The sequence below is a fragment of the Pygocentrus nattereri genome, chromosome 20 (assembly GCF_015220715.1).
Source record: "Pygocentrus nattereri isolate fPygNat1 chromosome 20, fPygNat1.pri, whole genome shotgun sequence".
In the NCBI taxonomy this organism is placed as follows: Eukaryota; Metazoa; Chordata; class Actinopteri; order Characiformes; family Serrasalmidae; genus Pygocentrus; species Pygocentrus nattereri.
This window is the reverse complement of record NC_051230.1, coordinates 21,746,022-21,769,488: the sequence shown is the minus strand read 5'-3', so window position 1 is coordinate 21,769,488 and position 23,467 is coordinate 21,746,022. Positions and strand designations below refer to the sequence as shown.

Here is a 23,467-nt window from a genome sequence, read left to right as displayed (position 1 = left end):
GCATTCATATTGCTGTTTCCTCTCCTTATTTTACAATGCAGAGCCATTCTAAGACAGCTGCAGCCTTTTATAAAAAGTGACTTTGAACATAATACATTGAAAAATACTGACAAAATCTGGATGCAATCTGAACTGAAGCCATTTCAGTACATATGCCATGAAATATATGAAATATATGCACACAACAAACATAATCTTTGACATGAATTAACTTTACATGAAAGTGAGCGTTTACCTGCAGCACTAAGTGCAAAAGTCATTACTTGAACCCCGTTGTCTCAAATAGCTGTGAAATAATGTATATGTGTTTGTGTTTAAGTGCAGTAGTACATGGGCTCTGTCATACCAAGCACGACTCATAACACAGCTCCAGCAGTTCCGGCATGCAGAAAAATGACCCAGCTTTGTTGATGCTAGACACATATTTGTTTGGTTACTACGTCTAGACGCAGCTGGCCTGAGCCAGGCATGTCAGAGCAGCACACCTTGCGTCTTGCATCTGGATGGTTTTTGCAAAATAGAGACAAGCAGAGCAGAGATTTAACTATGAATGCCAAATAAGAAAGCCACTTAATGGAAACTCCCATTCCCCTTCCTGTGGTGTCTGCCTTACATGTTGGGTATTTGGGAAGGTATGGAAACATAGCGTGAACAAACTAACATAAAGGACAGAGTGAAATATCCCATCAACACTTTGATAAAGTGTTAAACAGTATAAACAGTACTTAGTAGTAGTTACAGTGATTTGATGAGTTTTAACTTTGGGGCAGGACTTATAATGTAGTTAGCTGTTACTAATTATCACTGCTTTTATTCTTTGGATTTCCATGAAAAGAAATTAATTCTTTAGATTTTCTTGGGCAGAACCTACTCAATCACTAATTGCCTATCCAAGTAAGATGTTTTATAGCCTCTTGATGAAATTATGACATTAATTTGGCTGATCATTCAGAACATTTTAATTGCTTAATATTTGCCTAAAAAGCCAAAGTGCAAGGCAATACTACATTTCCTCAATAATAAACATATTTACTTTGTAATTGTTTCAAAACAACTGTACATACAGTGGGGCCCAAAAGTCTGAGACTACATTGAAAATCTGGCATTCTTTCATTTAAACCTAGAAACATATAGAAAACTTTGGAATTTAAATTGAAGAAAATCAAAATGACGAGTAAAATGGTGAAGACATATTCAAGATTTCTAGGTCACTGTTCAAATATTTCAAATATTCTACTTTAACTGAAACTGTTATGTTGATAATGTAATTTAAAATGGACTTTTATGCATTAAATTACAACATAAAATGCAAAATAGGAGCATATTCACTAGTGGTCTAAGATTGTTGGACTTCAATAAAAAAATAAAAATAAAAAAAAAAACTCTACACTAAACTACAATAAAACTTAGGACCGTTTTTGCCTTTCAGTGATACACAATAATTGACTCTGCTCAAATGTTTGAATGACAGGTCCTGTCTTCCACTGCAGAATAGTCATATAAACCACCATGAGATTTGATGAATTATCTACCATTTATAAATACATGGTTTTCTAACCATACAAGCACCACTTAGGAGAAATTATATGTTACCTGATCCACCAACCACCTGGTGTCATTTCTGATACACAATGTAACACAGTATATTGGTGCTGGCAGTATTTCATGCAGACTACTTAATGATCTCACTGAAAACTAACTCTCAATTATTTGCTCCACCTTTTGTGAGGAGTCTTATCACCCCTCAAGTCACAATTGATGAACTGCCTGAAAATCCCACCAGGACAATAAGACAATTAAACAAAGCTAATTACTGTAACACATAGATGGATCATTTTTGTAGAAGCTCCATTACCATCTCACTGCAACTGCAAAGTATTACATTACTACAGCAGTCACTTCCAGGGCTCCAAGCCAGTTAGAGGAACCAACAGGAGAACCAGAAATAACCAGCATTTTGCTAGGACTAAAATATAACCAAAAATGTAATCATCCTTAACTGTCCGGAGACAGAAATTTACCTGTTAATACTGTTTGTTTTTTTTTGTTGTTGTTGTTACATACGAGTATGTTGGCTTCTCACTGATCACAGTGATGAGCCCTGGATGATTCCAGTAACTGAGCCATTGCAACAAAAAAACAGTATAGATGACAACAATATTGATTGATGCCCTTTATTTAAAGTAAAGAGGTCAGTAAAATGTAAATAAAGCACAGTCTGGCTTTTTACTGCAAAACGCAAAATCTAAAAAAGGGTCCAATGGGTAATATATAGGGTAATATATATCATTTTGCTGGAGTTTTTGCTGGAGCTCAATTATATACCTGTTTATAAATGAGTTAATCGACCGGTCTATTGCAAGAGCGCTTATGACTCTGGAGGAATGTCAATGTATTTATATGGAAAAAAGTATCACTCTGTGTGTGCACTTACCCAATTGACACAGACAAATAAACATGGAAAGGGAATTAAGAACAAAAAACAAGGCTCATCAATAATTTCTTTTTTTCATGTCAAAACATTAGTTGCCTTAAGCATACACTTCTGAAAATCTTTCTTTATCTCTTAATTACAGAGCCTGGGAAACTGCAACATTCTAAATTACAACTCCCTGTTTTGAGTTATCCCATTGAGGTTTACAAACTGTATGTTGACAAAAGATCCAAGGCATGTCAAATGACTGGAAATGGTTTCGCTATGATGAGAAAAAGGATTTGGAATCAGGATTACATGACAGTAAATGAGCTGTGGTGTACATCTATAATTATTCACTGCAAAGGGAGCAGGGATTTAGTAGTTGGTATAAACATTAAATGTTAGAAGTTAAAGCATTAGAAGATTTTAGCTGAAGAAGAACAGTCCGAGTGGGACGAGGTATGTTGTGGGGTGAAGGGTAGGGGTTTAGTGATGCATCTCACTGAAGAAAGACCTGTCTGTGGTGGTCCTGCAATAGCTAACCCTCCACGCCCGCATTATAACTCATAGCCGTCTCTCTGCTCAAGTGGAACAACAGCAAGTTCCTTCAGGAGCGGCCCACTGCCCAATCTGTTTAGGTCAAGAGAGGGATTAAAAAAAAAAAAGGGTCAAGAGATCAATGATCAAAAGCAGAAGCACCACTACTGGGCTTGAGTCCACCCTCTTTATTTAAAAGCACCTGATAATAGAGACAAAATGCTGAACCAATGGATTGCGCTCTGCAGTCTACTTGTGGCCCACCCTCTGAGCTCAAGGAAAGAATAAAGAATGAGCAGAATGAGTCTGAATGAAGAAAAAAAAAAGGACTGAACAAAAGTGCATGAACCTTAAATGAAGTTATGCTATCCGCAATCATTTGTTGATATAAAAATGAATGTTCACAAATCTACATTGTGTAGAGTGGCATGTTCTTATGTCAAAATTTTTAAAACACTTTTTCAACATTTCAACACTTTTGCAAAATAACTTTTCATTTAGTTTAAACAGCTTATGAGTTACATTTTTCATGTTGGATGAGAAGTGTAATGCACTTGGCATGGGAAAGCCTGCCATCCAAGGACCTCAGTTTTAAGTTGTTGCATGATCAATAAACAAGAACTGAATCTAGTAAAGTGTCAACAAAAGTGTCATCACTTCAGTGGCTGATGTACATAGAGTAGAAACAGTTATTCCAAGTATGTGTGTGTCCAACAATTCCACAGATATGTCTTTATCAATGTGTCCTCCAACATGCATGTTTTGACATTGCTTAGGTATCTCTGGTACAAGATCGGCCTATCTTGTATTGGACAGAGCTATGTTAAACCCCTTCTGCTTTGTCCACCATTTTCCCTCAACTCTCTGCTTGGACCTTTGAAAGGAAATCCAGTTGCTCTAAAATAATTTCTTTTATTCTTTAGAGACATAAAAAGAGTCTCTGTAAACGTTAATTGGAGCATCCACTATTTTTTCTGTCACATTTATGAAAATCTGGCCACGCTTGTGGATTCTGGTGTTCTTACATTAACCTTTGCACAAGAAAGATTTAAGGTTTTATCATTATCTTAACCTATTAGACAAGTCTTACAAAACCAAACACACACCCACATAAAACAACTGCATAAAGAGGTGTACTGTTTCAAGACACTTACAGGAGAGAGCCTAAATATTTTACCCCATAAGTGATGGATTTATTATAGCACACATACATTGAACACAAAAGAAATTAAACACTTCAAATGGGAAATATGAAGATAAAAGAGGGAGGGGAGCTAGTAAATGATGAATAGCTTTTAACGCAGTGGGGTTGAACCATGGGCCTTCGTGCCAAGAGTGATTTCATTTGCTGAGTACAGATGCACCATTTCACTTCAACACTACAGCGACACCACCCAGGACCACACCCCCACAACAAACAATATACAGGCACAGACACACACCAGAAGATATGTCAAGACAGTCCCAACACAAACAACTGCCCTGTATGCCTTTAAGACCTAGCAGAGCCACTGGAGCACATTTGCTCCCTTTTCATATCCAAATGTTTTATTGTTATGCCCAAGAGCTATCAAGGTTTCTGGGGGTTTACAGTAGAGGGGAAAACATCATGAAAATAAAGTTTCCTTCGCTTGTGCCAAATCAAATAACATATTCATCTTCATTCATTCAAGTGACAAAGGAAGAGATATTTCAGGTTTATAATGCAATTGTGTCAACACCAGTCAACAATGCCACATGGGGAAAAAAGGTATTTCTGATCTGAATTTTCCAAGACACGTTTCCAGACTGAACAAAAAAAAAAAGAATGAGAAATGTATTTTGGAAATTAAATGAACAAAGAACACATACTAGCCCTGTTTCTTATGGGAACTAATATTATATGAAGTGATTATGGCATCATTTGCATGACTGATTATGTGTTTGAAACAATGGTTATGCAAGGTAGTAGTGTACTGCTACCAAATTGCTGCTGTCCGGTTGTTGTTGCTGTTGTTTGAATACCATAACAAACTATGACAAAAAAGTCATCAGTGAACAAATAGATGCATTTTGCTCAAAAGCAGATCACTGTTAAAATATCAAATGCAGTTTGAAAGCTAAGTTGCATGGGTGGTATCGCTTTGTCGCAATGCATAAGCAACAGCAGTTTTAACTTTGGTACACTGAAACCAGATGTGAATTAACTTACAGCAGGCACTGTTTTCTTCACAGAGAAGAGAACAGAACAGAACAGAACAGAACAGGAAAGCTGCTGAAGACTGCAACCAGGAAGCTGTGGGCTGCTCTAAGAACAGTGCAGGCAGTGGGAAACTTAAGGGGTGACATCATCAAACAAGTCATGCTGTCCCACATGCTTTCACACTGTGGAGTACTAAGAGCACATTTTTTGTTATTTAAACCTGAAATTGTTCAAACTGTCTCTCCTTTATGTTCACGTATCAAACCCATGTCCAGCCTGATGAAGTGGACTGATACAGCATGCTAAATGCACAAATTGCTTCAAACCAAATCTGTCTCCTCTAAACCATGAATGCAAATATGCTATCTGCCATCTTCATGTCCTCCTTGGAAGCTAAAATTTCCTACTTGCTAGCAGTTCATTTTGTTCTCTCTGCCAGCCGTAAAGATGTTCAGGCTTATGTTTTGTATGTTTGTTTACATTTCATTCTTCTTTATCTGGTTCACAGCACAAAAGCATGGCAAAAAGCAAGATATTTAATCACCAAAGAAGCAATAAGATGTTGCATGCCAACATACATGCATGAGTGCCAGCCATTTCTGAGATTACAACCAGAAATTAACATCTAAATTATAACAAAAGTAAATTAGTATTACCAGGTTGACCTAGTAAAGTTAAATTTAGCTGATGATGTTTGGAAATCACATGAAAGGGCATATATTATGAATACAGAATGGGCAATAAGGAGATGACTGCACACTACTTAGTGTTGTTTTTTGGCTTATAAAATATTTTGTTACAGTTTGTTTTGTGAAAGAGTTTTGCAATCCTGATGTAGATTAAGGACTTAATCGGTGGTCCAATAACTTGTCCATGTGCAAGGAACATTTATAAAACAAGTAACAGTCCATCAGGGCAAAGCATCCACACAGCCAGCTTTGTTGAGGTGTTGTATCAACATACTGCTCCCCTCTCTCGACTTGCTTCCTCTTTGGGCCCCAACAGCAGGAGATTGGTGTCAACAAGGAATTCCGTCCCATGTATGTTACGCTCTTGAAAACAAGTCACACACAGGGCCCCAGTGAGGCCTTTACAGGCCCAGCGAGTCTTATAAACTTCACTCCAGTGATGCACAAACACCAAGTCACTAACATTATCCCATAAACTAGCACTGAACCATTCTAATAACTAGCTTGTAGTCAACAGCAGAGTATGCACTAAGCCCATGAGCCCGTTTTTCCATTATCATAAGGTGCCGCTCGCTACACATGGAAAGGAGTGTGAGCTGGGAGGAGTCTAGGAAAAGTTGCAGATCATAACAGCAATTCACAAAAGGCCACATAATATGTTTGGTAAAAAATGAATTCATAGTAAGTTTAGGTGCTTGTAAACACACATATTTTAATGCTGAGGTCTAGATCATGTTTTTTGTGTAACTTTCTTATTGAGTTTTTAATATATATATATATCTATATTTGTGTTAGAACTATATATATATATATATATACACATAGAGAGAGAGAGAGAGATAGACATAGATATAGATAAATAGATAGATAGATTTATATATATATATATATATATATATATATATATATATAGTTCTAAAACAAATGGTGACAGCTCTCTGTAGAAACATTTTGTGTTAGTTATGTGCCCATTCAGTGGGCAGTGATGACCTGGTTGACTATGCATGATGACACACCGGGTTCCGGTAGGCGTGAGCAACTCAAGAGTTTCCGCTTCTGTGTTGCCAGGTGACTAAATCTTCTCTTTGGTAATATAAATTGTGCTTTTTACTTTTTACTCTGCAATTAATAGTACTTACACCTGCTCTATGATGTAGAATGTTTTTATATGACTGATGAAGCAGGTAGTGAGTTTTTCAGCAAAAACAACACCTATGAAAAATCTAAAGTATGACACCAGTTTTCTTACATAACATTTATAGTCTCATTGTAGATTTACCTGATGTGTACATATAAGACATCTATGTCAAAAAAGAATACTTTAAAAACAAAGAAATTTTAAAAAATATAATAAAATCTAATTTGTATTATTTTTGGATTACATTGCAAAAAGTGATATCTTTACACCAAGCAGAATGTACAATAGTGTTTTTGTTTTCACTGTTTGTGTACAAAAAGTTCATTTGGCAGGTAATATTAAAACCATACTCTGAAAACTTTACTGTAAATATTTTGTACATCCTCCGGAACTCACTGGAATATACACAATAAAATGCTGCAAAGGACAGACGTTGATTTAAAGAGTTTTGATGCTTGGATTGATATAAAGTATTGCTTTTGTTCATCTATTTGCTCCATAAAACAGCTAAATCATAATGTAAGGTTAAGTTGAATTGATAAATAATTTTTAACACTGTAGCTTTACTTGAGCTAGTTATTCCAGTCCTTCCAGAAGCAGTTTCTATGTAAGAAGACCAACAGTCAATGGCTCACACACAAGGTTATTTTGATTGTTCCTTAAACACACTAATATAGGAGAGCTGTATAACAGCATGTTCAAATTATTGGATGACTGATGTAACACTTGAGGTTTGAGACCGAAGACATGTGCACCAAAAGTATGGCAAGTTTGGTAAAATGCAAAAGATGTTTTCATTCCAAAAAAGATCCATGGTTCATCTGAAAATAAGCATTCACTTCAAGTGAACTTGGGTGTAGACCACATTATTTCTGAAAGTTATCTGCCCTCTACACTGTGAGTCCAGTAATGTCATTAGTGCAACTGTACACATGCCTTTTCTTCTTCTTTATTCATACAGGGTGTCCCAAATAACAGTTCCTTTTTTGTAGACTCGCAATGAAACATGAATGAATTACCATCATTAAAGAGAAAGGAGAAAGGAGAACTTTTAAATGTTTTAGCTAAGTGTGAAGTACTGGGGACCCTAAAACTAGAATTTAGGAATCACGGAGGAGGACATTACATTACATTTACAGCATTTAGCAGACGCTCTTATCCAGAACGACTTACAAGAAGTGCTTTGTCAATCTAGAGAAAGTATCTTTGCTAGTTACCAATAGCTTAGAGAAAAAGTCCTGGGCTCAGATACCGCTAGAAACAAATATGTCACTGCAGACACCAAGAGAAAAAGAAACAGAGTTGAACGCAGAACTCTGTGCCATTCAATGCAATACAATAACAATAAGATACAATACAATAAACTACAATACAGAGTGCAGTACAATAAAGGAGGACCCTGTGACTACCAAGTCAGGTCATAACAGGTCTTAATACTCAGCACTCACAGCCATGGCAGGGGTAGAAAAGGATTGACAGAAGGGACTTTTTATCCCTTGCTGCCGAATGGCACGGCACAGAGTGTGAACTGAGATGGCACTGCAATCAAATCAAAAGCCTGTTGCAATAGTCACAGCCTCACGCCAAACTCACATGGCACTGGAGTGTTTGCAAACAGCTAAAAGAGGTCAATTGTACTGTGACTTCCACTATTAAGAATAGCCCAAAGCCTGCTTCTGGATAATGTGGATTTGCGTTGATCAAACTAATACAACATTCTCATCTTAAAAAAGCAAAACAGATATCTGTGAGGTCACCAAGATATTTGAGTGAGTGTGCCATCCAACCACATTTACAATGTCATAGTCCAATAGTCACGCAAGGCTTTTCACACGTGGTATTGGTCAATAACAGCATGTCTACTGTACGGCTGGCACAGAACCCTATAGGCTTATAGCCTTTGAAAATCAATGAAAACATGGATCATTGCTTCATCCAGTGTTATCTCAGGCTGGTATATGCCTGCCAAATGCCCTCTTAGAGATCATACTTTGACTTTGCAGCTGCTGGTTCTTTGCATCTGTGAAATGATGCTTTACTGGGACAATATCTGAGGCTGATTCTGTAATAATCCTAAACATGAGAAAACGAAAACCTGGCAAGAGACATGAAATACTTTTGTGCTTTGTTCTCTGGTTGCTTATTTAGTTCTCACCGCAACCGCAATATGCGCCTCCTTGGCTGCAAAGGTCTAACTGTGAAACATGAGCAAGTAGTGCATGGAGTCAGCTGGCCAAAGCATCGCTCAATGGAGCCTCTATGGCATGAGCAGTATCAAACTCGAGGAGTGCAGGTGTCATTTTCAAATGCAGCCACAATGGCCGAAAGCACTTTTCTCCTTCCTACCCAAGTGACTCATATTTGTTAGCCAATGACATAACCAGTATCACCATCGAACGTCACCACTAGCTTCCTGTATGGCACCCCAGGAAGACAGCTCCTGTTCATGGCACCAAAAGTGGTCAGACACAAGGTTGGCGGAAGATGTTTTGTGTGAACTCCGTGACTCGACCTGATGAATAAAAAATCACAAATCACATTCTGAAATATTATGTTGAGCCTTACACGCCCCATCAATGAGTAACCAAATTTATACAAATTCACCATCTGATCCAATTCAGAATCTGAACAAATCTCCTAATTTATAGAAACCCTTTTCTAATTACTGAACTGAGCTACTTTAAGATGCATCTATTGCAGACACAGGCAAACAACTGCACACACACAGCCTGTATAGTCTCCAAGGGAAGGCAATGACAATAGAAATTGACACTATGGAGCAGCCACATATGAGCTTAAAGTCACCATGGCCTGTGGCAAGCCAATATCAGCACCTGACCACATAGATATTCTCTTGGCTGAATGCAACCAATTTCTCACAAAAATGTTCCAGCTGGATATTATAGTGTACATCAGAAGCCTTTTTTCATCAGTTACTGTGCATCTTATTTTTTTTTTTGCACAAATCTTGCCAGGATGAAGTTTGATTTGAAAAGGGTCTTGAAGTTTGCCTTTGGTCTGATACTGGATAACTAACAGCAAGAGATTCTTGCTAAATCAACATTAGGGGGATTACCTTGACATAACCTGCTCAACACAATCTGTGGTCTACATCTGATCAGTGGCTTGGTCTGATCTGCCACTCTTAGCCTGGCTGGGTATTATGTGTGAAAGAAATGGTTAAAGGACAAATATATATGTGATGTATTACAAGTTTTGTTACTACTGGTGATAAGAAACAACAGCCAACAGAACAGTTCCCAGCAGAACCACTGAAACCAAGCAGAAAATCTTTTTTATATATAAATGCCAATTTTGCATGTTACAGTTGCTTTGAAATGTCTAATCCTTCATATGATAAACTTTGAACACTAAAAATACTTTTTGACACTAAAAATACTACAGTAATTATAGGCGAGTAATGAATGAAAATGCAATGCAAAGCCAGCTTAAGGTTTTTGGTTCTGTCTCTTTTTCTGTACATTTTCTTTGCTTTAAAGCAAAGCAAAACCTTATTAGCCACAGCATGTTATTCTTCTGTCTATCTAGGAGTTCTTTTTTATTTGCTCCTAATGTGAAGCTTCCTCAGGTTTGTGAAAGGTACTATATAAATCAAACAAGATCAAATTCTTTCCTGAATGACCCATTCTATTTTTACACCACATCTTTCTGTGGTGTGTTTGGAATAAGATAAGAGCATCTAACTAGAACCCAATTACAAGATGCTTTCGATTATTAAAATCCAGCGCCTGGCTGAAAAAGACACCTTAAGTTGAATTGTCCCTTAAGACTCTTAAGTATTGTAAGGTTGCACAAGGATGACACGATTGCTTGAGGTTAAGTGTGTTGCACAAGAAAAATCTTAGGAGGTTACTTGAGGGTTTTTAAAACGAAATTATCACATATCCTTATTTTTCCACTTAGGTAATCTTTCAAGTATTGCATAAAATTCCTTAACTCAGACCTGAAAACTCTTGAGAAATAAAAAAGGAGACAAATTCAGAAACTAATCCCTGCTACAGCAGCATCGTTCCAAATAGAGACCACTCCTGATTTTACCATGAAGTCTGTTGCACTCTATTGCAATCTGAGACATAAATACATGGGAACTAGTAATTGCTATGGAATTATTTTGTTTACTGTGGTGAACCAAATGCAAGTTATGTCAAAGTGGTACTATTTTCTGGGTATTTTGACATATTCGTTAAAAATCTAGTGCTTACCATACCAAGAATGAAGGGTCAATGTACAAAATTTGGCAGACATCTGCTCAACATCTACTATAAAAGGCTATCTGCCTCTGGTGGTGGCCAATCAAATTGCTGCTGGGGCATGTGTCACCTCAGCCTCCAGACATGCCACTGGATAGTGCTCCTCCTTAGTTAAAGGCAACCAACCTTTGTGACAATAACAGCCTCCACTCTTCTGGGAAGACTTTCCACAAGATTTTGAAGCACATCTGGGGGAAATTGTATGGTTAGTTAAAAAAGCATTTGTGAGTTCAACCACGAATGTTGGACAAGAGTACCTTGCTCTCAATGGATGTTCTAATTCATCCCAATTGTATTTAAATGCGTTGAGGTCAGGGCTCTGTGCAGGCCTGTTCCTCCACACCAAATCTGGACCTTGCTTTGTGCACAGGGGCACAGTCATGCTAGAACAGAAAAGGATCTTCCCTAAACTGTTGCCACAAACATTCTATAGCATTAACTTTACCCTTCATTGGAACATTTAGCCCAGATCCTGAAAAACAGCCCCAGACCATTATCCCTCCTCCACTAAACTTTACTGTTGACACTATACATTCTGATACGGAGTGTTCTCCTGGTAAACCAGTTTGCTTCATCAGACAGCCAGATAGTGAAGCATGATTAATCACTCCAGAGAACACGTTTCCACTGCGCCGGACTCAAGTGGCCGTGTGCTTTATGTTACTTCAGCTGACAGCTGGTACTGAGCATACTAGTCCTAGGCTTATGTGCAGCTGTTCAGCCATGGATACCCATTTCAAGAAACTACCAGTGCACAGTGTGTGTGCTGATGTTGCTTCCAGAGGCAGTATGGAACTCTGCAGTGAGTGATGCAGCAGGGGGCAGGTGATGTTTACGCATTATGTGTTTCAGCACTCGGCAGCCCCGCTCTATGCGTTTGCATGGTCTGCTGTAGGCTTGTCAAACTGTGGACCGTCCAGGCCAAAGTGCTGTGGAAATTAGCATTTACCCTCATTTAACACTTTGAGTTCACTTAATGAAGGTTTGCTAATTAGCGGATGAGCTGAATTAGGTGTGTTTAATGAGGTAGTGTGCTGAATTATGCAGTTTTTTTAACTGTGAAGACTGGAGTCTGATACATGTGGCCCACTGCTTCATGTCTGAGCTGTTGTTCCTCCTAGATGCTTCCATTTCAGCATTAATAGCACTTACAGTTCACCAGGGCAGATCAAGCAGGGTAGAAGTTTTACAAACCAAATTGTGGCAAAGGTGCCATCCTATGATAGAGCCATGTTTGAAAACAGTGATATCTTCAGTATGATTCATTCTCCTGCCAATGTTTGTCTTTTGAGGTTGCATGGCTATGTGCTTGATTTTATCAGTGGAATTTCCCTTTAACCGTGAGTAAGAGAGTTAAAGGTTCCATTTGCCAAGCCTGCAAAATAGCTTGTAGGCATGGCCATGCCATTTTATTGAAGTTTTGAGAATTAGTGACCCACAGACACTGGTGATGGAGAAACTACATCCTTTTCCAGGTAAGTTAATCCAGTTCTGCCAGAACTGTGGGGGCAGCGGGCATCTGAAGTACTGGGGTGACGACCCACCTCTGTTTGACTGAGTTCAGGATGCTTACATAAAAATTACACAAAAAACCTCCGCTTTCCCTAAACTGCATGGAGTGTTGACTGGCATGAACAGACAGAGAGTCAAACTCAGTGGTAAAACCAACCAAAATCCACATTTCAGCAGAGGGCAGGACATTTCCCAAATATTAAATCCTTCATGAGTTTGTATTTAGTGAGAGAAGCTGCAGCACACTAACCAGTAAAAATGCTTTTACTGTGATACATAAATTACATTTGGCTCACTTGCAGAGTTCCTTGGTTGATGCGAACCTGTCAAATCTTTTCTTTAGATCAGTTTATTTTAGTATGCAAAAACTCCACTTGTATTCAGGTCTGCACCAAATAAGTGAACCTTGTTAATTCACGAGAGAATTCAACACCACAGCCCGTTTTTGCCAATGCACATCAGCACTGTAGTGCCTGCACAATCTGCTTGCCTTAGCATTTTACTCTTGATTTATAGAGCTAAGCTTTAAGCATGACATTACAGGTCGTTATAGTCAATGGCCTAACTGCATTTTGTCAATCAGCCAAAATGTTTTTTTTTTAAAAACAATAATATTTGCCTCTCCACTCTTGGAGATGTGGCGCCACCCCTGGGTTAATCAAATTCCCCATTTTTGTAAAGTAACTAATTATTTTCCTGGAGACAGGTGTTTTCAGGTGTGTCATGTATGATTCAGATCAGCATCTTTTTGTCTTATTTCATGTGCATGCTCTCTGATGTTCTACACAATGATAGATGAGAAAAGCAAGTACCATTTCTCAACTGTAACAGAACTCAAGCCTTCATTTTAAACACACACTTATATCACCTTTTTGTTTAATATTGAAACAGCCACTTATTTGGTGTTATCTGACTGGTCTACTTCAGCATAATTAATCTTAGTATCATGCCACTATTAACAGCATTCACAATGCACTGTCACTATCTTGTGAACCAATGTAGTGCAGAAAGAAATGAATAAACTGCAGAGCTTTTAGAAGCTTTCCAAGGGTGAAATAGCTTATAAACAAGGGTACCGTCTGCAAAAATGTAAGCTGAATAGTTTAACTGTAGTTTTGTTGTTGTCTGAAACGTATGTTGAGAAGATTGCAGATGGTAAGCACGGGATAACAAGTTGCAGAATGCCATATTACTTTTAGATAGGAAAAATACCAGTTCCGCTATATAAATATAGAGGAATAGCAATGTTATCAGTAAAGAACAAGATTAAAAATTCTGAATTAGCATTAAATTGAATACATTGAATACAAGAAAATGGATGAAATGCCAAAAAAAAACAAACAATGCAGTTACTGAAGAATTTCAACATGTTGAACAAGATTGGAAAACCTTAGCTTGTGCATCTCAAAATCCAAAAGTCAAGAACAAGTTAAGACAAAAAACACATCAGTTGTGACATTGATCAATGAACGTTTATTCTACAAGATACACAGGATACCATCTGTTTCCCTCTTTTACAAACCTTACAAATCCTTGTCATCACTTGACGCTTCACAATGCACCATAACTGTGTCATGGAGTATCCTCCTCAGAGACTCCACATCAGCTCTTCCATCGTTCCTGTCTTGTCCTCTACTGCCCCAGGTCTATCCTGGCTCCTCCTATTCAATCTCAGCATTATCTATCTATTTTTAGTCACTAGGAGATTCATATTTACACCTCTGCTTGTGAGACTGCTTTATGGTTGGGGTTTTCTTGTATATTTTCTGTGCTAGAAAATTGCCTGTTTGCTTGTTCTTGGATTATGCTCGTGGATTCACCTGCACTAACTCTGTCAACTTTTTTCTCCCAGTCATAACACACTATTGTATTAGCTACATTACATAATACGTATAAGACATGTAAACATAATTAACAAGCTAACAGCTTGGAAGTGCATCCTGGAAACAGCGGACAATGAAATTAGATTTTAGCTTAGCTTGTTAGCATTAAGTACCCTATTATTGGCAACTGCTTCATTATACCTTACAAATTGTAACAACTGGTGGATTCAGTTCAAATGATCATTAAGTGGCTAATTGCTCCTATACAGTGTTTGCTGATGTTAGGACATGCCAAACACAGGTCAAGACTGTCTGATGCGTCCATGGTCTGCACTATGTTCTTCTCTCTAAATCCATTGTCCTAAGAGATCTATTTCTTTTGAATGTTTTCTCTGTGTATACACAGACTGTTACTCAGGCGGCCCACGTCATGCCATGTTTACACCATCAACTCTAGCTTTGGGAAGGATGAGGAAGAGGGGGGAAGCACCTCTTAGGTTGTCAACATCAGCCCTTATTGCGTGGCAATAACATAGCACAGCCCTCGACAAGCACACTTCCCTCTGCTCAGTCCAAACACTTCAGTGTGTGTGTACATGTGGGAGGCAGCAACCCTCAGTGGAAGACGATCATAGAGGAGAAGGGTGCTAAGGCCCAGGAAGATCCCCAAGTGCTATATTTGGTATGGAAAGTTATCGTACCTCCGGGACAGCGCGGGCAGTTGGTGAGTCCTGATGATTGGCAAGGATGAGGAAGGGGAGCGTGCAGAGCTGAGGGTGCTGCAGGGCCAAATGGAGCTCGGAACGGCAGGCCTCCATCTCCTCGTCTGAAACAGTGCTGTCAAGAACAAATACCACCCCCTGGGAGCCCTGGTAATAGCGGCTCCAATACTTCTTGATATTGTCTGACCCTGTGGTGAGAAAGATATAAATGCTTAACCTGATGACTAGAAGATTCCAGTAGACATTTATGGAAAAATTAAATCTTGCAATAGAGAATCTCTACTGACAGTATTGATTGTGTGGCAAGCCTTGATGCTCATGTCTTACATGCATAAAAATGTTAGACATAATGAAATATGAGCATTGCTTTTGTTTAAAATGAATCGCTGTACCACTGTGCCGAACAGAGATTACACATCAAGTGTAAATATGAATGCTGCAGGTTTAAAGAGATAACAAATCCTGAAGTCCCTTAAAAAGATAAACAAAACAATACACTCTTCTAGAAAAAAAACTGCAGACCTTTCACATTTTTACTATTACCACATACAATAGTCCTTGGCCTAGAAATGAAGACAGCATCTGGATTTATGACTTCTTTCTGCCAAACTAGGCTAGTGGGAAAGAACAGCACACATCTCCTAGGGAGAGTTGAATCTCATGTATGGCAGCTTGCTAAGTGTGGTCTCTTGCCATCACCTTTGTACGGAATGTTTGGCTCCAGAACCTCACTAATTTGATCCTGCCATCTCTTGTTGCAACACATGCTGACATAACAAACATCACATAAATATTTAAAATCATTATTAATGTGTTACTGAGAGAAATTCATAAGTGTCTGTTTTATCTGTTTAATATTTAGAGCCATAATCCATTGAAAAAGAAAAACTTGGACCAAATTTCAATATTTCCATTTCAGAGGACCTGGAATGCATATTTTGATGTCATCCACCAAACTTCCCTTCATTACATCTTTGCTATCTTGTTGAAAAAGAGAAAGCAATAGAGAGGGAGCAGGGTTATGATTGTGCTCTTCATCTTTGTGTGTCAACCACTGTGGTTGTAGCTACAGCCCACAGGGGAAAAGTGTGTGTCCAAATTAGCTCACTGGGTTCAACATAAAAGATTTTTGGTCAAAGTAAACAAATAAGCCCTTACAAGAGTTAATCAATCACAGTACATGACCCCTTCTTTGAATGGATGGAATTACAGAGTCGGCCACGTTATAACACCTAGTGAATTCTATGGCTTGGCCTTCTTCTACAGAGTCAGGTTGTTATGGTCCTTTCTAATTTCTCATGAACATTCTCGTTATAGTAGCAATAAGTTTATTTACTTCAAGACAATAGTACAGTCAAAAGGTTAATGTTCACTTTATTTCATCCTTTGTGATTCTTGTAGTTTGCAAAATAAACTGCCCAAATTCTGAGATAGCTTTAAGGCTAAAGCTAATCTCCTGAAAAAATGTAATCGTTCACCAACATATTGATCGTTTCCACTACCTATTTGTCATTAGTTGAAAGTTATGAGGCAAATTCTTAAAAATGTAAATGATCCACTTCTAGATACATATAGAAGAAAAGGTCACTTATCTTAAAGAATGAAAGTCATGTTTAATGTAATCGTTAAGGCAAATTATGGTGTTACAATAACACCATTTTAGCTTTCAAATCTGTATTTAATCAGTTAATTAAATAACTGTCTTTTCACATTGAAATACATCAGTCTGTTTGAGCTTTGATATGGAATTTTCAGCAGAGGGTATGCATTATGAGGATGGGCTGCAGATGAGATCTGAAACTATGCACGAACAGAGAGAGAGAGAGAGAGAGAGAGAGGGAGAGAGTCTGCACTTTATCTGCTTAGCATGTGTTTTGAGCCAATCTGTCAAAATCCTCCTCACAAGCCTTCTGTCAGCTGACCTGTGGCACATATTTAAAATATCACAGGTTTCATTAAATCTTATGATCAGGTCGTTGGCCAACTGATTGTACAACTGCAGTTTTACTCATAAGGTGAAAGTATGAAGAAATTGTGTAAAGCACACAAGCATAAAACTCACAGGCTGCTAATCATGATTGTCTAGTCCAGACGTTCTCATTACAATGTGCAAAGACCCACCGCCCATCTACATTTTCGCTCTGCTTTCCAATGTTCATACTTACAGGATCTGGTAAAAAAGTAAATCCAGAGCTGGATCAGTCTTTAAATTACTGACTAATCCTTAGGGTGGAAGACAGAAGTTCCCAGATTAAATGATGGGCTTGATAAATTTATGAACTGAGTGCATAATCCCATCTTGCAATGTGAAGTCTGACCAACAGCCTAAAATTTCTACAAACAATACTAGACATACTGACACACAATAAAAGAACTCCTACGATGTGAGTTTTTTCTCTCAATGTCTTTGAAGTGGGTTTTTCTCTCATTAATGTCTTTGTTCATAAATGATCTGGTTTTTATCCTGTATTAGTGAAATGTCAAAGCAGTAATAAAAACTAAGCCTAAATTGGGGTTCAAAGGTAATGGCAAATAAGAGTGCAATTCAAACTGCTTTTATTTTTGATGCACAACAAACCTTGTCCTCTATTAGCCCAAAGTCAGGAAAACTCTCCCAACTGCCTGTGCAAGCAGAATGCAAGAATGCAGTTTGAAAAACAACGTGTGGCTGCAAAACCTTCATTAACTTGCTGGTGGGTACTAGGCCAAAAAGGCGAATGGGTTGATTTCAAACACACCCAAAGTGACCCAACCAAACAAAGTGTGGCATAATGCTCACAGAAACAATCAACATTAGGTATAACCCATTTTGAATTTATTTAAACCATTAAGGCCGTGTTAAAATTGTTCAATCCATTAAACCTTGGGATCATTCTGGCATTGAGCATGTGTGATACAAATTTGGCATCTGTATAAAATCCAAAAGAAAAACAAAACTGCACTGTGAACAATCACATTAGCAGCTAAAATTCAAAACAGTTATGTCTTGTCATGAACTATATACATGAATGAGATGAGATGTAAACCTTACGTAGTCTTTAGATGTTTATTTATTTCCTCCAAGATTAACTCTGTCTTATAGCTTCATCTACAGCATGGAACAGCATGAATTATTCCATTTGTTTTTTCATTACTCATGAATGAATACTAATTCCTTTCTTTTTATTGGGTGTAACCTTCATATGACCTAATTTCCTCTTAGACTTGGTTTGCTTGAAATAATTATTTGGTTGACATTGACAATGTGCATTGTACCTTCTGTAGGGAACACGCATAATGCTTATCTGAATTACTTCTCTCAGTTCAAGTCCAGTCACAGTGACTGTCTTTGAAGAGCCATAACAGCAAACAGACTCCTTAGAGACCCCAGGGAGAGTTGTCAAAGCAGCCAAAAAGATCTCGATGATCTGCACTTGGTTAAAATGGACAGAGCAAATGAGTATTAAAAGCAGAAATGAGCTTTTGCTGTAACTGAATTGTTTATTTCTTATAATGTTATCATTCTGCTATTCATGTACTAAAAAGCAGAACCGCTTACTCATTAGGACTGATACAACGTTATATAATGTAAAGCCTTTGCTTCAGAGGGACTCTATATTTCAGCAATTTTCTGCATCATTAACTGTCACTACCATCTACTTAAAGTGTATTTTGGGAGAAATGATGACTGACAAAATATCAGCAGGAAGGAGGCATAGAGCCTGGTATCTGATATTTCCTCAGCTAAAAAATGATTGTAATTGAAAAGAGGTCAAGAAAAGCATCCGTTACAAAGCAGTCTCTGAAAGAAAAAACGTCTCTGATGGCTTCAAACTAGAACAAGCTGCAAGTGTGCTGTTTGAGCCTAATGAACATGTACAAATGATTTAAATTTTTGGTGGACTTTTTTTCTTTAAAAAAACAACACTGCCACAAGGTCATTATCAGTGAAGAAAAACATATTATGCACATTTTTTGGTAATGCAAACCATATTTCAGCAGATTTGCTTTCAATATCTGTACTCTGAATAGTATACGCCCTCAAATATCATTACTCTGGACGTTCCCGTGTGACCATTGGAATAAATACGTGCATAACCTCCAGTCATCTCCACCATTACTGGCACCCTGGCACCCACCTGCTGGGACATGAAAAAAGGGGCTAATTAACTCAGACAGAAAATATGAGAAAAATCTCCCTTTTAATAGACGTAAATTTAGTCTTAGAAAACAAAAGCCCTTATCAAATTATTTAACAAAACAACATCACAATTATTGGCACCTCAGAAATTCTCATTAGTCCATCTGAGTGTTCAGGAGTTCTTAAGCAATAATCAGTTATAGCCCAGTATCATATAGTGTTATAACATAAAGTCAGTTAACCATCATAAACCAGGTAGTGGCTTTAAGAAAAGCAGCTACAAATGCTAATATCCACTGCTGGGTCGATAATTAAGATGTTTAAAACAACAAGATCGGTCATGAATCTGCCTGGGAAAGGATGTGAGTGTATACCATACAGCCAGAAGTATGTGGACCCCTATACATCATGCCATATGAGCTTGTTGGATATGTTGGACTATTCCAAAACAATACAGCATATTATGGAACTAAGAAGTTGCCACCCACACACACGCTTTGCAAATATAACAATCTCCACTCTTCTGGAAAAGCTTTCCTGGCATCCATTTGTATGGTCTACCACTTCATGGTTGAGCTGTTGTTGATCCTAGACATTTCACAACAACAATAGCACTTACCGTTGACTGGGGCAGATCTAGCACAACAGAAAGTTCACAAATTAATTTGTGGCAAAAGTGGCATCCTATAACAGTGCACCAAGCTGTTCAATATTATACATTCTACAGCCAATGTGGCAATGGCAATGTGGAGAGTGAATGGCTATGTGCTTGATTTTATATTCATGTTAGTAATTGGTGAGGCTGAAACACCTGAACTCAATTATTAGTACTTTTAGACATATAGTAAATACTGCTCCACACACAGTGACAAGGATGGTAAGATGTTTAAACATTTCTCCAAGGACCACTTTTTGCAGAAGACTGGTTTGCATGTTGAAGTCTCTAAAACTACAATTAGATGCCACCTCCAGCGGACTAGACATTACTAGACCACAGGAACACTGAGGCAGGCAGGCTGAATGGTCAGATGAGACAAAATTAATTTTGGAAACAAAAACTCATAGTGTAATTGGTGTAAAATGAAGGACTGGTGTAAAAAGACATGTGATACAGAAAAGAACCCCATTCCCACTATTAAGTATAGTGGAGGATATGTACTGTTTTTGGGCTGTTTTTTCTTAAAAGGCCATCGGAATCCATGACATTAAGGAATCCAGTTTTTACATGAAAATATGGCTGCCTATTAAACAGAAACCAGATCATGGCTGGATGTTTCAGCAAGACAACAATCCAAAACGTCCAAATTCAAAGAAAAAATCCTGTGGGTGAACTAAAGAAGAGAGTCCAAAAAACAGGACCAAGGACCCTCGAGGATCCAGGGAGCTTCTATATTGTAGAAGGCTTTTGGTCTGTCTGCTCTACATTTTTCGATCTTATCATGCATTATTTGAGAAGACTCGATGCTGCTATGCTGGCAACATGAGGTTCCACAAAGCAGGGAGTGCAGGGGTCCATTTTTTCTCAGTTTTCAGTGTGAGATAAATAACTATAGCTAAATAATTTAAGACATTTTTTTCCAGAAACCCTCTTACCTATCTTTGTCAAGAACTCTAATGGAGCTGACTGTATTTAATTTAACAGATGAATTCCAGATTGAGAAATGTAACACCCACTCAACACATGACTGATAAAGATCAATGGTAGGGAAATTAATGTCTGTCCAATTTTCACAGCAAGCCTGATCATCACCCATGCCCTCCCACATAAAGCATGTTTAGTCATGTCTATGTGCCTTTTACGTCACGGTCATTGGAGAGGGCACATTTGCAGACACCAGACACAGATGCCTTTTCAGTGCCAGCCATGCCCCTTTCACCTAATAGACATACTGGCAATCATCCACAGGGTGATGCTAGTCTCTATGCCAGGAAGTAACTGAGAGACATCACTGGCCTTTTGACAGGAAGGCATGGTGTTACATCAAAGAAGAGAGCGGTCACACCAACCTCAACAAGACAAGATCATACATCATGAAGAACCACGTCAAACAATTGTTAGCACAGAACTGCATCAAACTGCCATTACTCCTCATCCATCTCTGTTCAAGCATGATACCTTGATATCCTCACCCTTTAGTGTATCAATATCGTTGCTAAAACCTATAACTAAATTTTCTGTGCTTGATATAACATTTCCTTTCACAAATATTTCAGAAAGCACCATCAGACACCAAAGCCAATCTGAATTTCTTAATATTTACAGACCCTCAGTAGGGGTGACCAATATGAGTTTTCGTTCTTAGAAAACAAGTAGGATTATAACCAGCAAGTATTCATCAGCCCTAAATTTGAAGTTCATAGCGTGAAACCAAATTCCAGGAACCTACATGAGGAATTCCTACACAAAAATCAACAATAATAGAACAAAGTTTAACAAAGTACTCAGCAACGTACTGTTATAAAACTAAAGTGCATAGGACCTCTCAAAAGCACAAATGTTTAAAATAATGAAAAGGATACAGGAATATATTTAAAATCATTGTAAATAGATAATAATTATTTGTAAACATCTCAGTTTAATATAACAAAATGAAAAATATGTAACTAAACAAACATTTTCATGAAGCACAAATATTAGGATTAAAATAATAAAGTGCATGGAGTGCTCAGATTATTTCAAATTATAACATTTCAAATTATTAACAGTATACAATTAAATAAATAACTCCCCAAAATCACGCACACAGGCTTTCATTCTGAAAACAAGGTATAAGGCTACCAACATAGACAGTACAATTTACAGAAGCTAAAATGTGATGAAGCAAGGAAACATGAAGCCTGAGTCTAAACACTGCTTCTTCTCCAATGCATAGTAAATTTCCTCCTGCCTAATATTTTATATGTATTGTTTCAGGCAGGTTTTGAGCTGCATGCATAAACTACATTGCTGCATGCCCAAAAGTCTGTAAGTGAAATTAAGTTACTTTTTTAACATACAACTGCATTAATCAGCTTTATAATGTCCTGGCCAACCCGCATCCTTTTTTTCTTTACTCACCCTTAAAAAGACACCGAAAAGATGGAGAAGATCTCTTGATTGGTTTTAGTCGACACCTTTTCTAGGCACTCACCAATCCAATAATGCTGTGGGCAGGACACTGAGACAGACTACAGATATGACCAACTCGGTAAGGCTGTGGGTGGGCTATTGACCCAGAAAAGATGCGCATTCAGATGGGTGTGATACTGAGCCACAAGAGATGCGCATTCATTACATAAAAGCATTTTTTCACCAAGGAAACAAACTACCAATTCTATTGATAAGCACCAGTTCCAGTTATCACTATAAAAATGAGAATAATCATTCAATCAGTTTCTTGGAGTAAAACTTCATTTTTATTCATTTTTGCTGATTCCTTTTCAATTATAATAGCTATAACCATTGTAGTAAGTGTTACCTATTGCCTGTAGTATTCTGCAACTGCTCAATACAATCAGAGAAGAAAATTTGCTGACTTTGTTTATGTGATCTAGGAGACGTGTCACTTGCAATGCAAAAACACACAAGACAAGGTAGCTGAAGTTTGGGAACATTGTTCACAAATATCACCAAGATTCGGGTAAAGTTTAGCAAGTTTAATCTTTGTCCAGTACACTCAATGAACCAACTTTAACTGAATAAGACTGGTCTTTAGTACAAGCTGAAGACGTATGGATATGGCAAATTATCTTGTCCCAATCATCTTCCTCAAAAATGAACTGTAATTCATGTTCCCACTGTTGCCCCTACCCCTGCAGTAATATGTGGCTATTTAATTTAGAAATAATTAGTCTAGAATTAGCATAAATTTCCAAAATATCAAGAGTGCTTTTTAGGAAGTGCTAGGGAAGTCCGTAAAAACGTTTATAACATAGTTCTGAATTTGCTAGAGTCTAAAATAGTAAGATTTAAGAAGAGGAAACTAGTTACCAAGCTGTGAAAAAGTACAGAGCGTGCTGCCAGCATAGAGATCTTTGATCTTCTTAATACCAGCTCTGTGCCAGCTAAGAAAAGCAG

General features: G+C 37.8%; 1 protein-coding gene across 4 annotated transcripts in view; it reads right to left on the bottom strand.

Annotated features, from left to right (window-relative positions):
* Positions 1-23,467, bottom strand: part of arl15a (ADP-ribosylation factor-like 15a) — a 111,401-nt gene that overhangs the window by 34,965 nt on the left and 52,969 nt on the right. For 2 of the 4 annotated variants that reach the window (XM_037531735.1, XM_037531734.1), the window contains one exon: positions 15,270-15,478. In XM_037531735.1, the coding sequence (XP_037387632.1) occupies positions 15,270-15,478 (209 nt within the window). Of the gene's footprint in view, positions 1-15,269; positions 15,479-19,324; positions 19,412-23,467 lie in introns of all 4 variants that reach the window. The other 2 variants (XM_037531732.1, XM_037531733.1) reach the window with 2 other exon arrangements.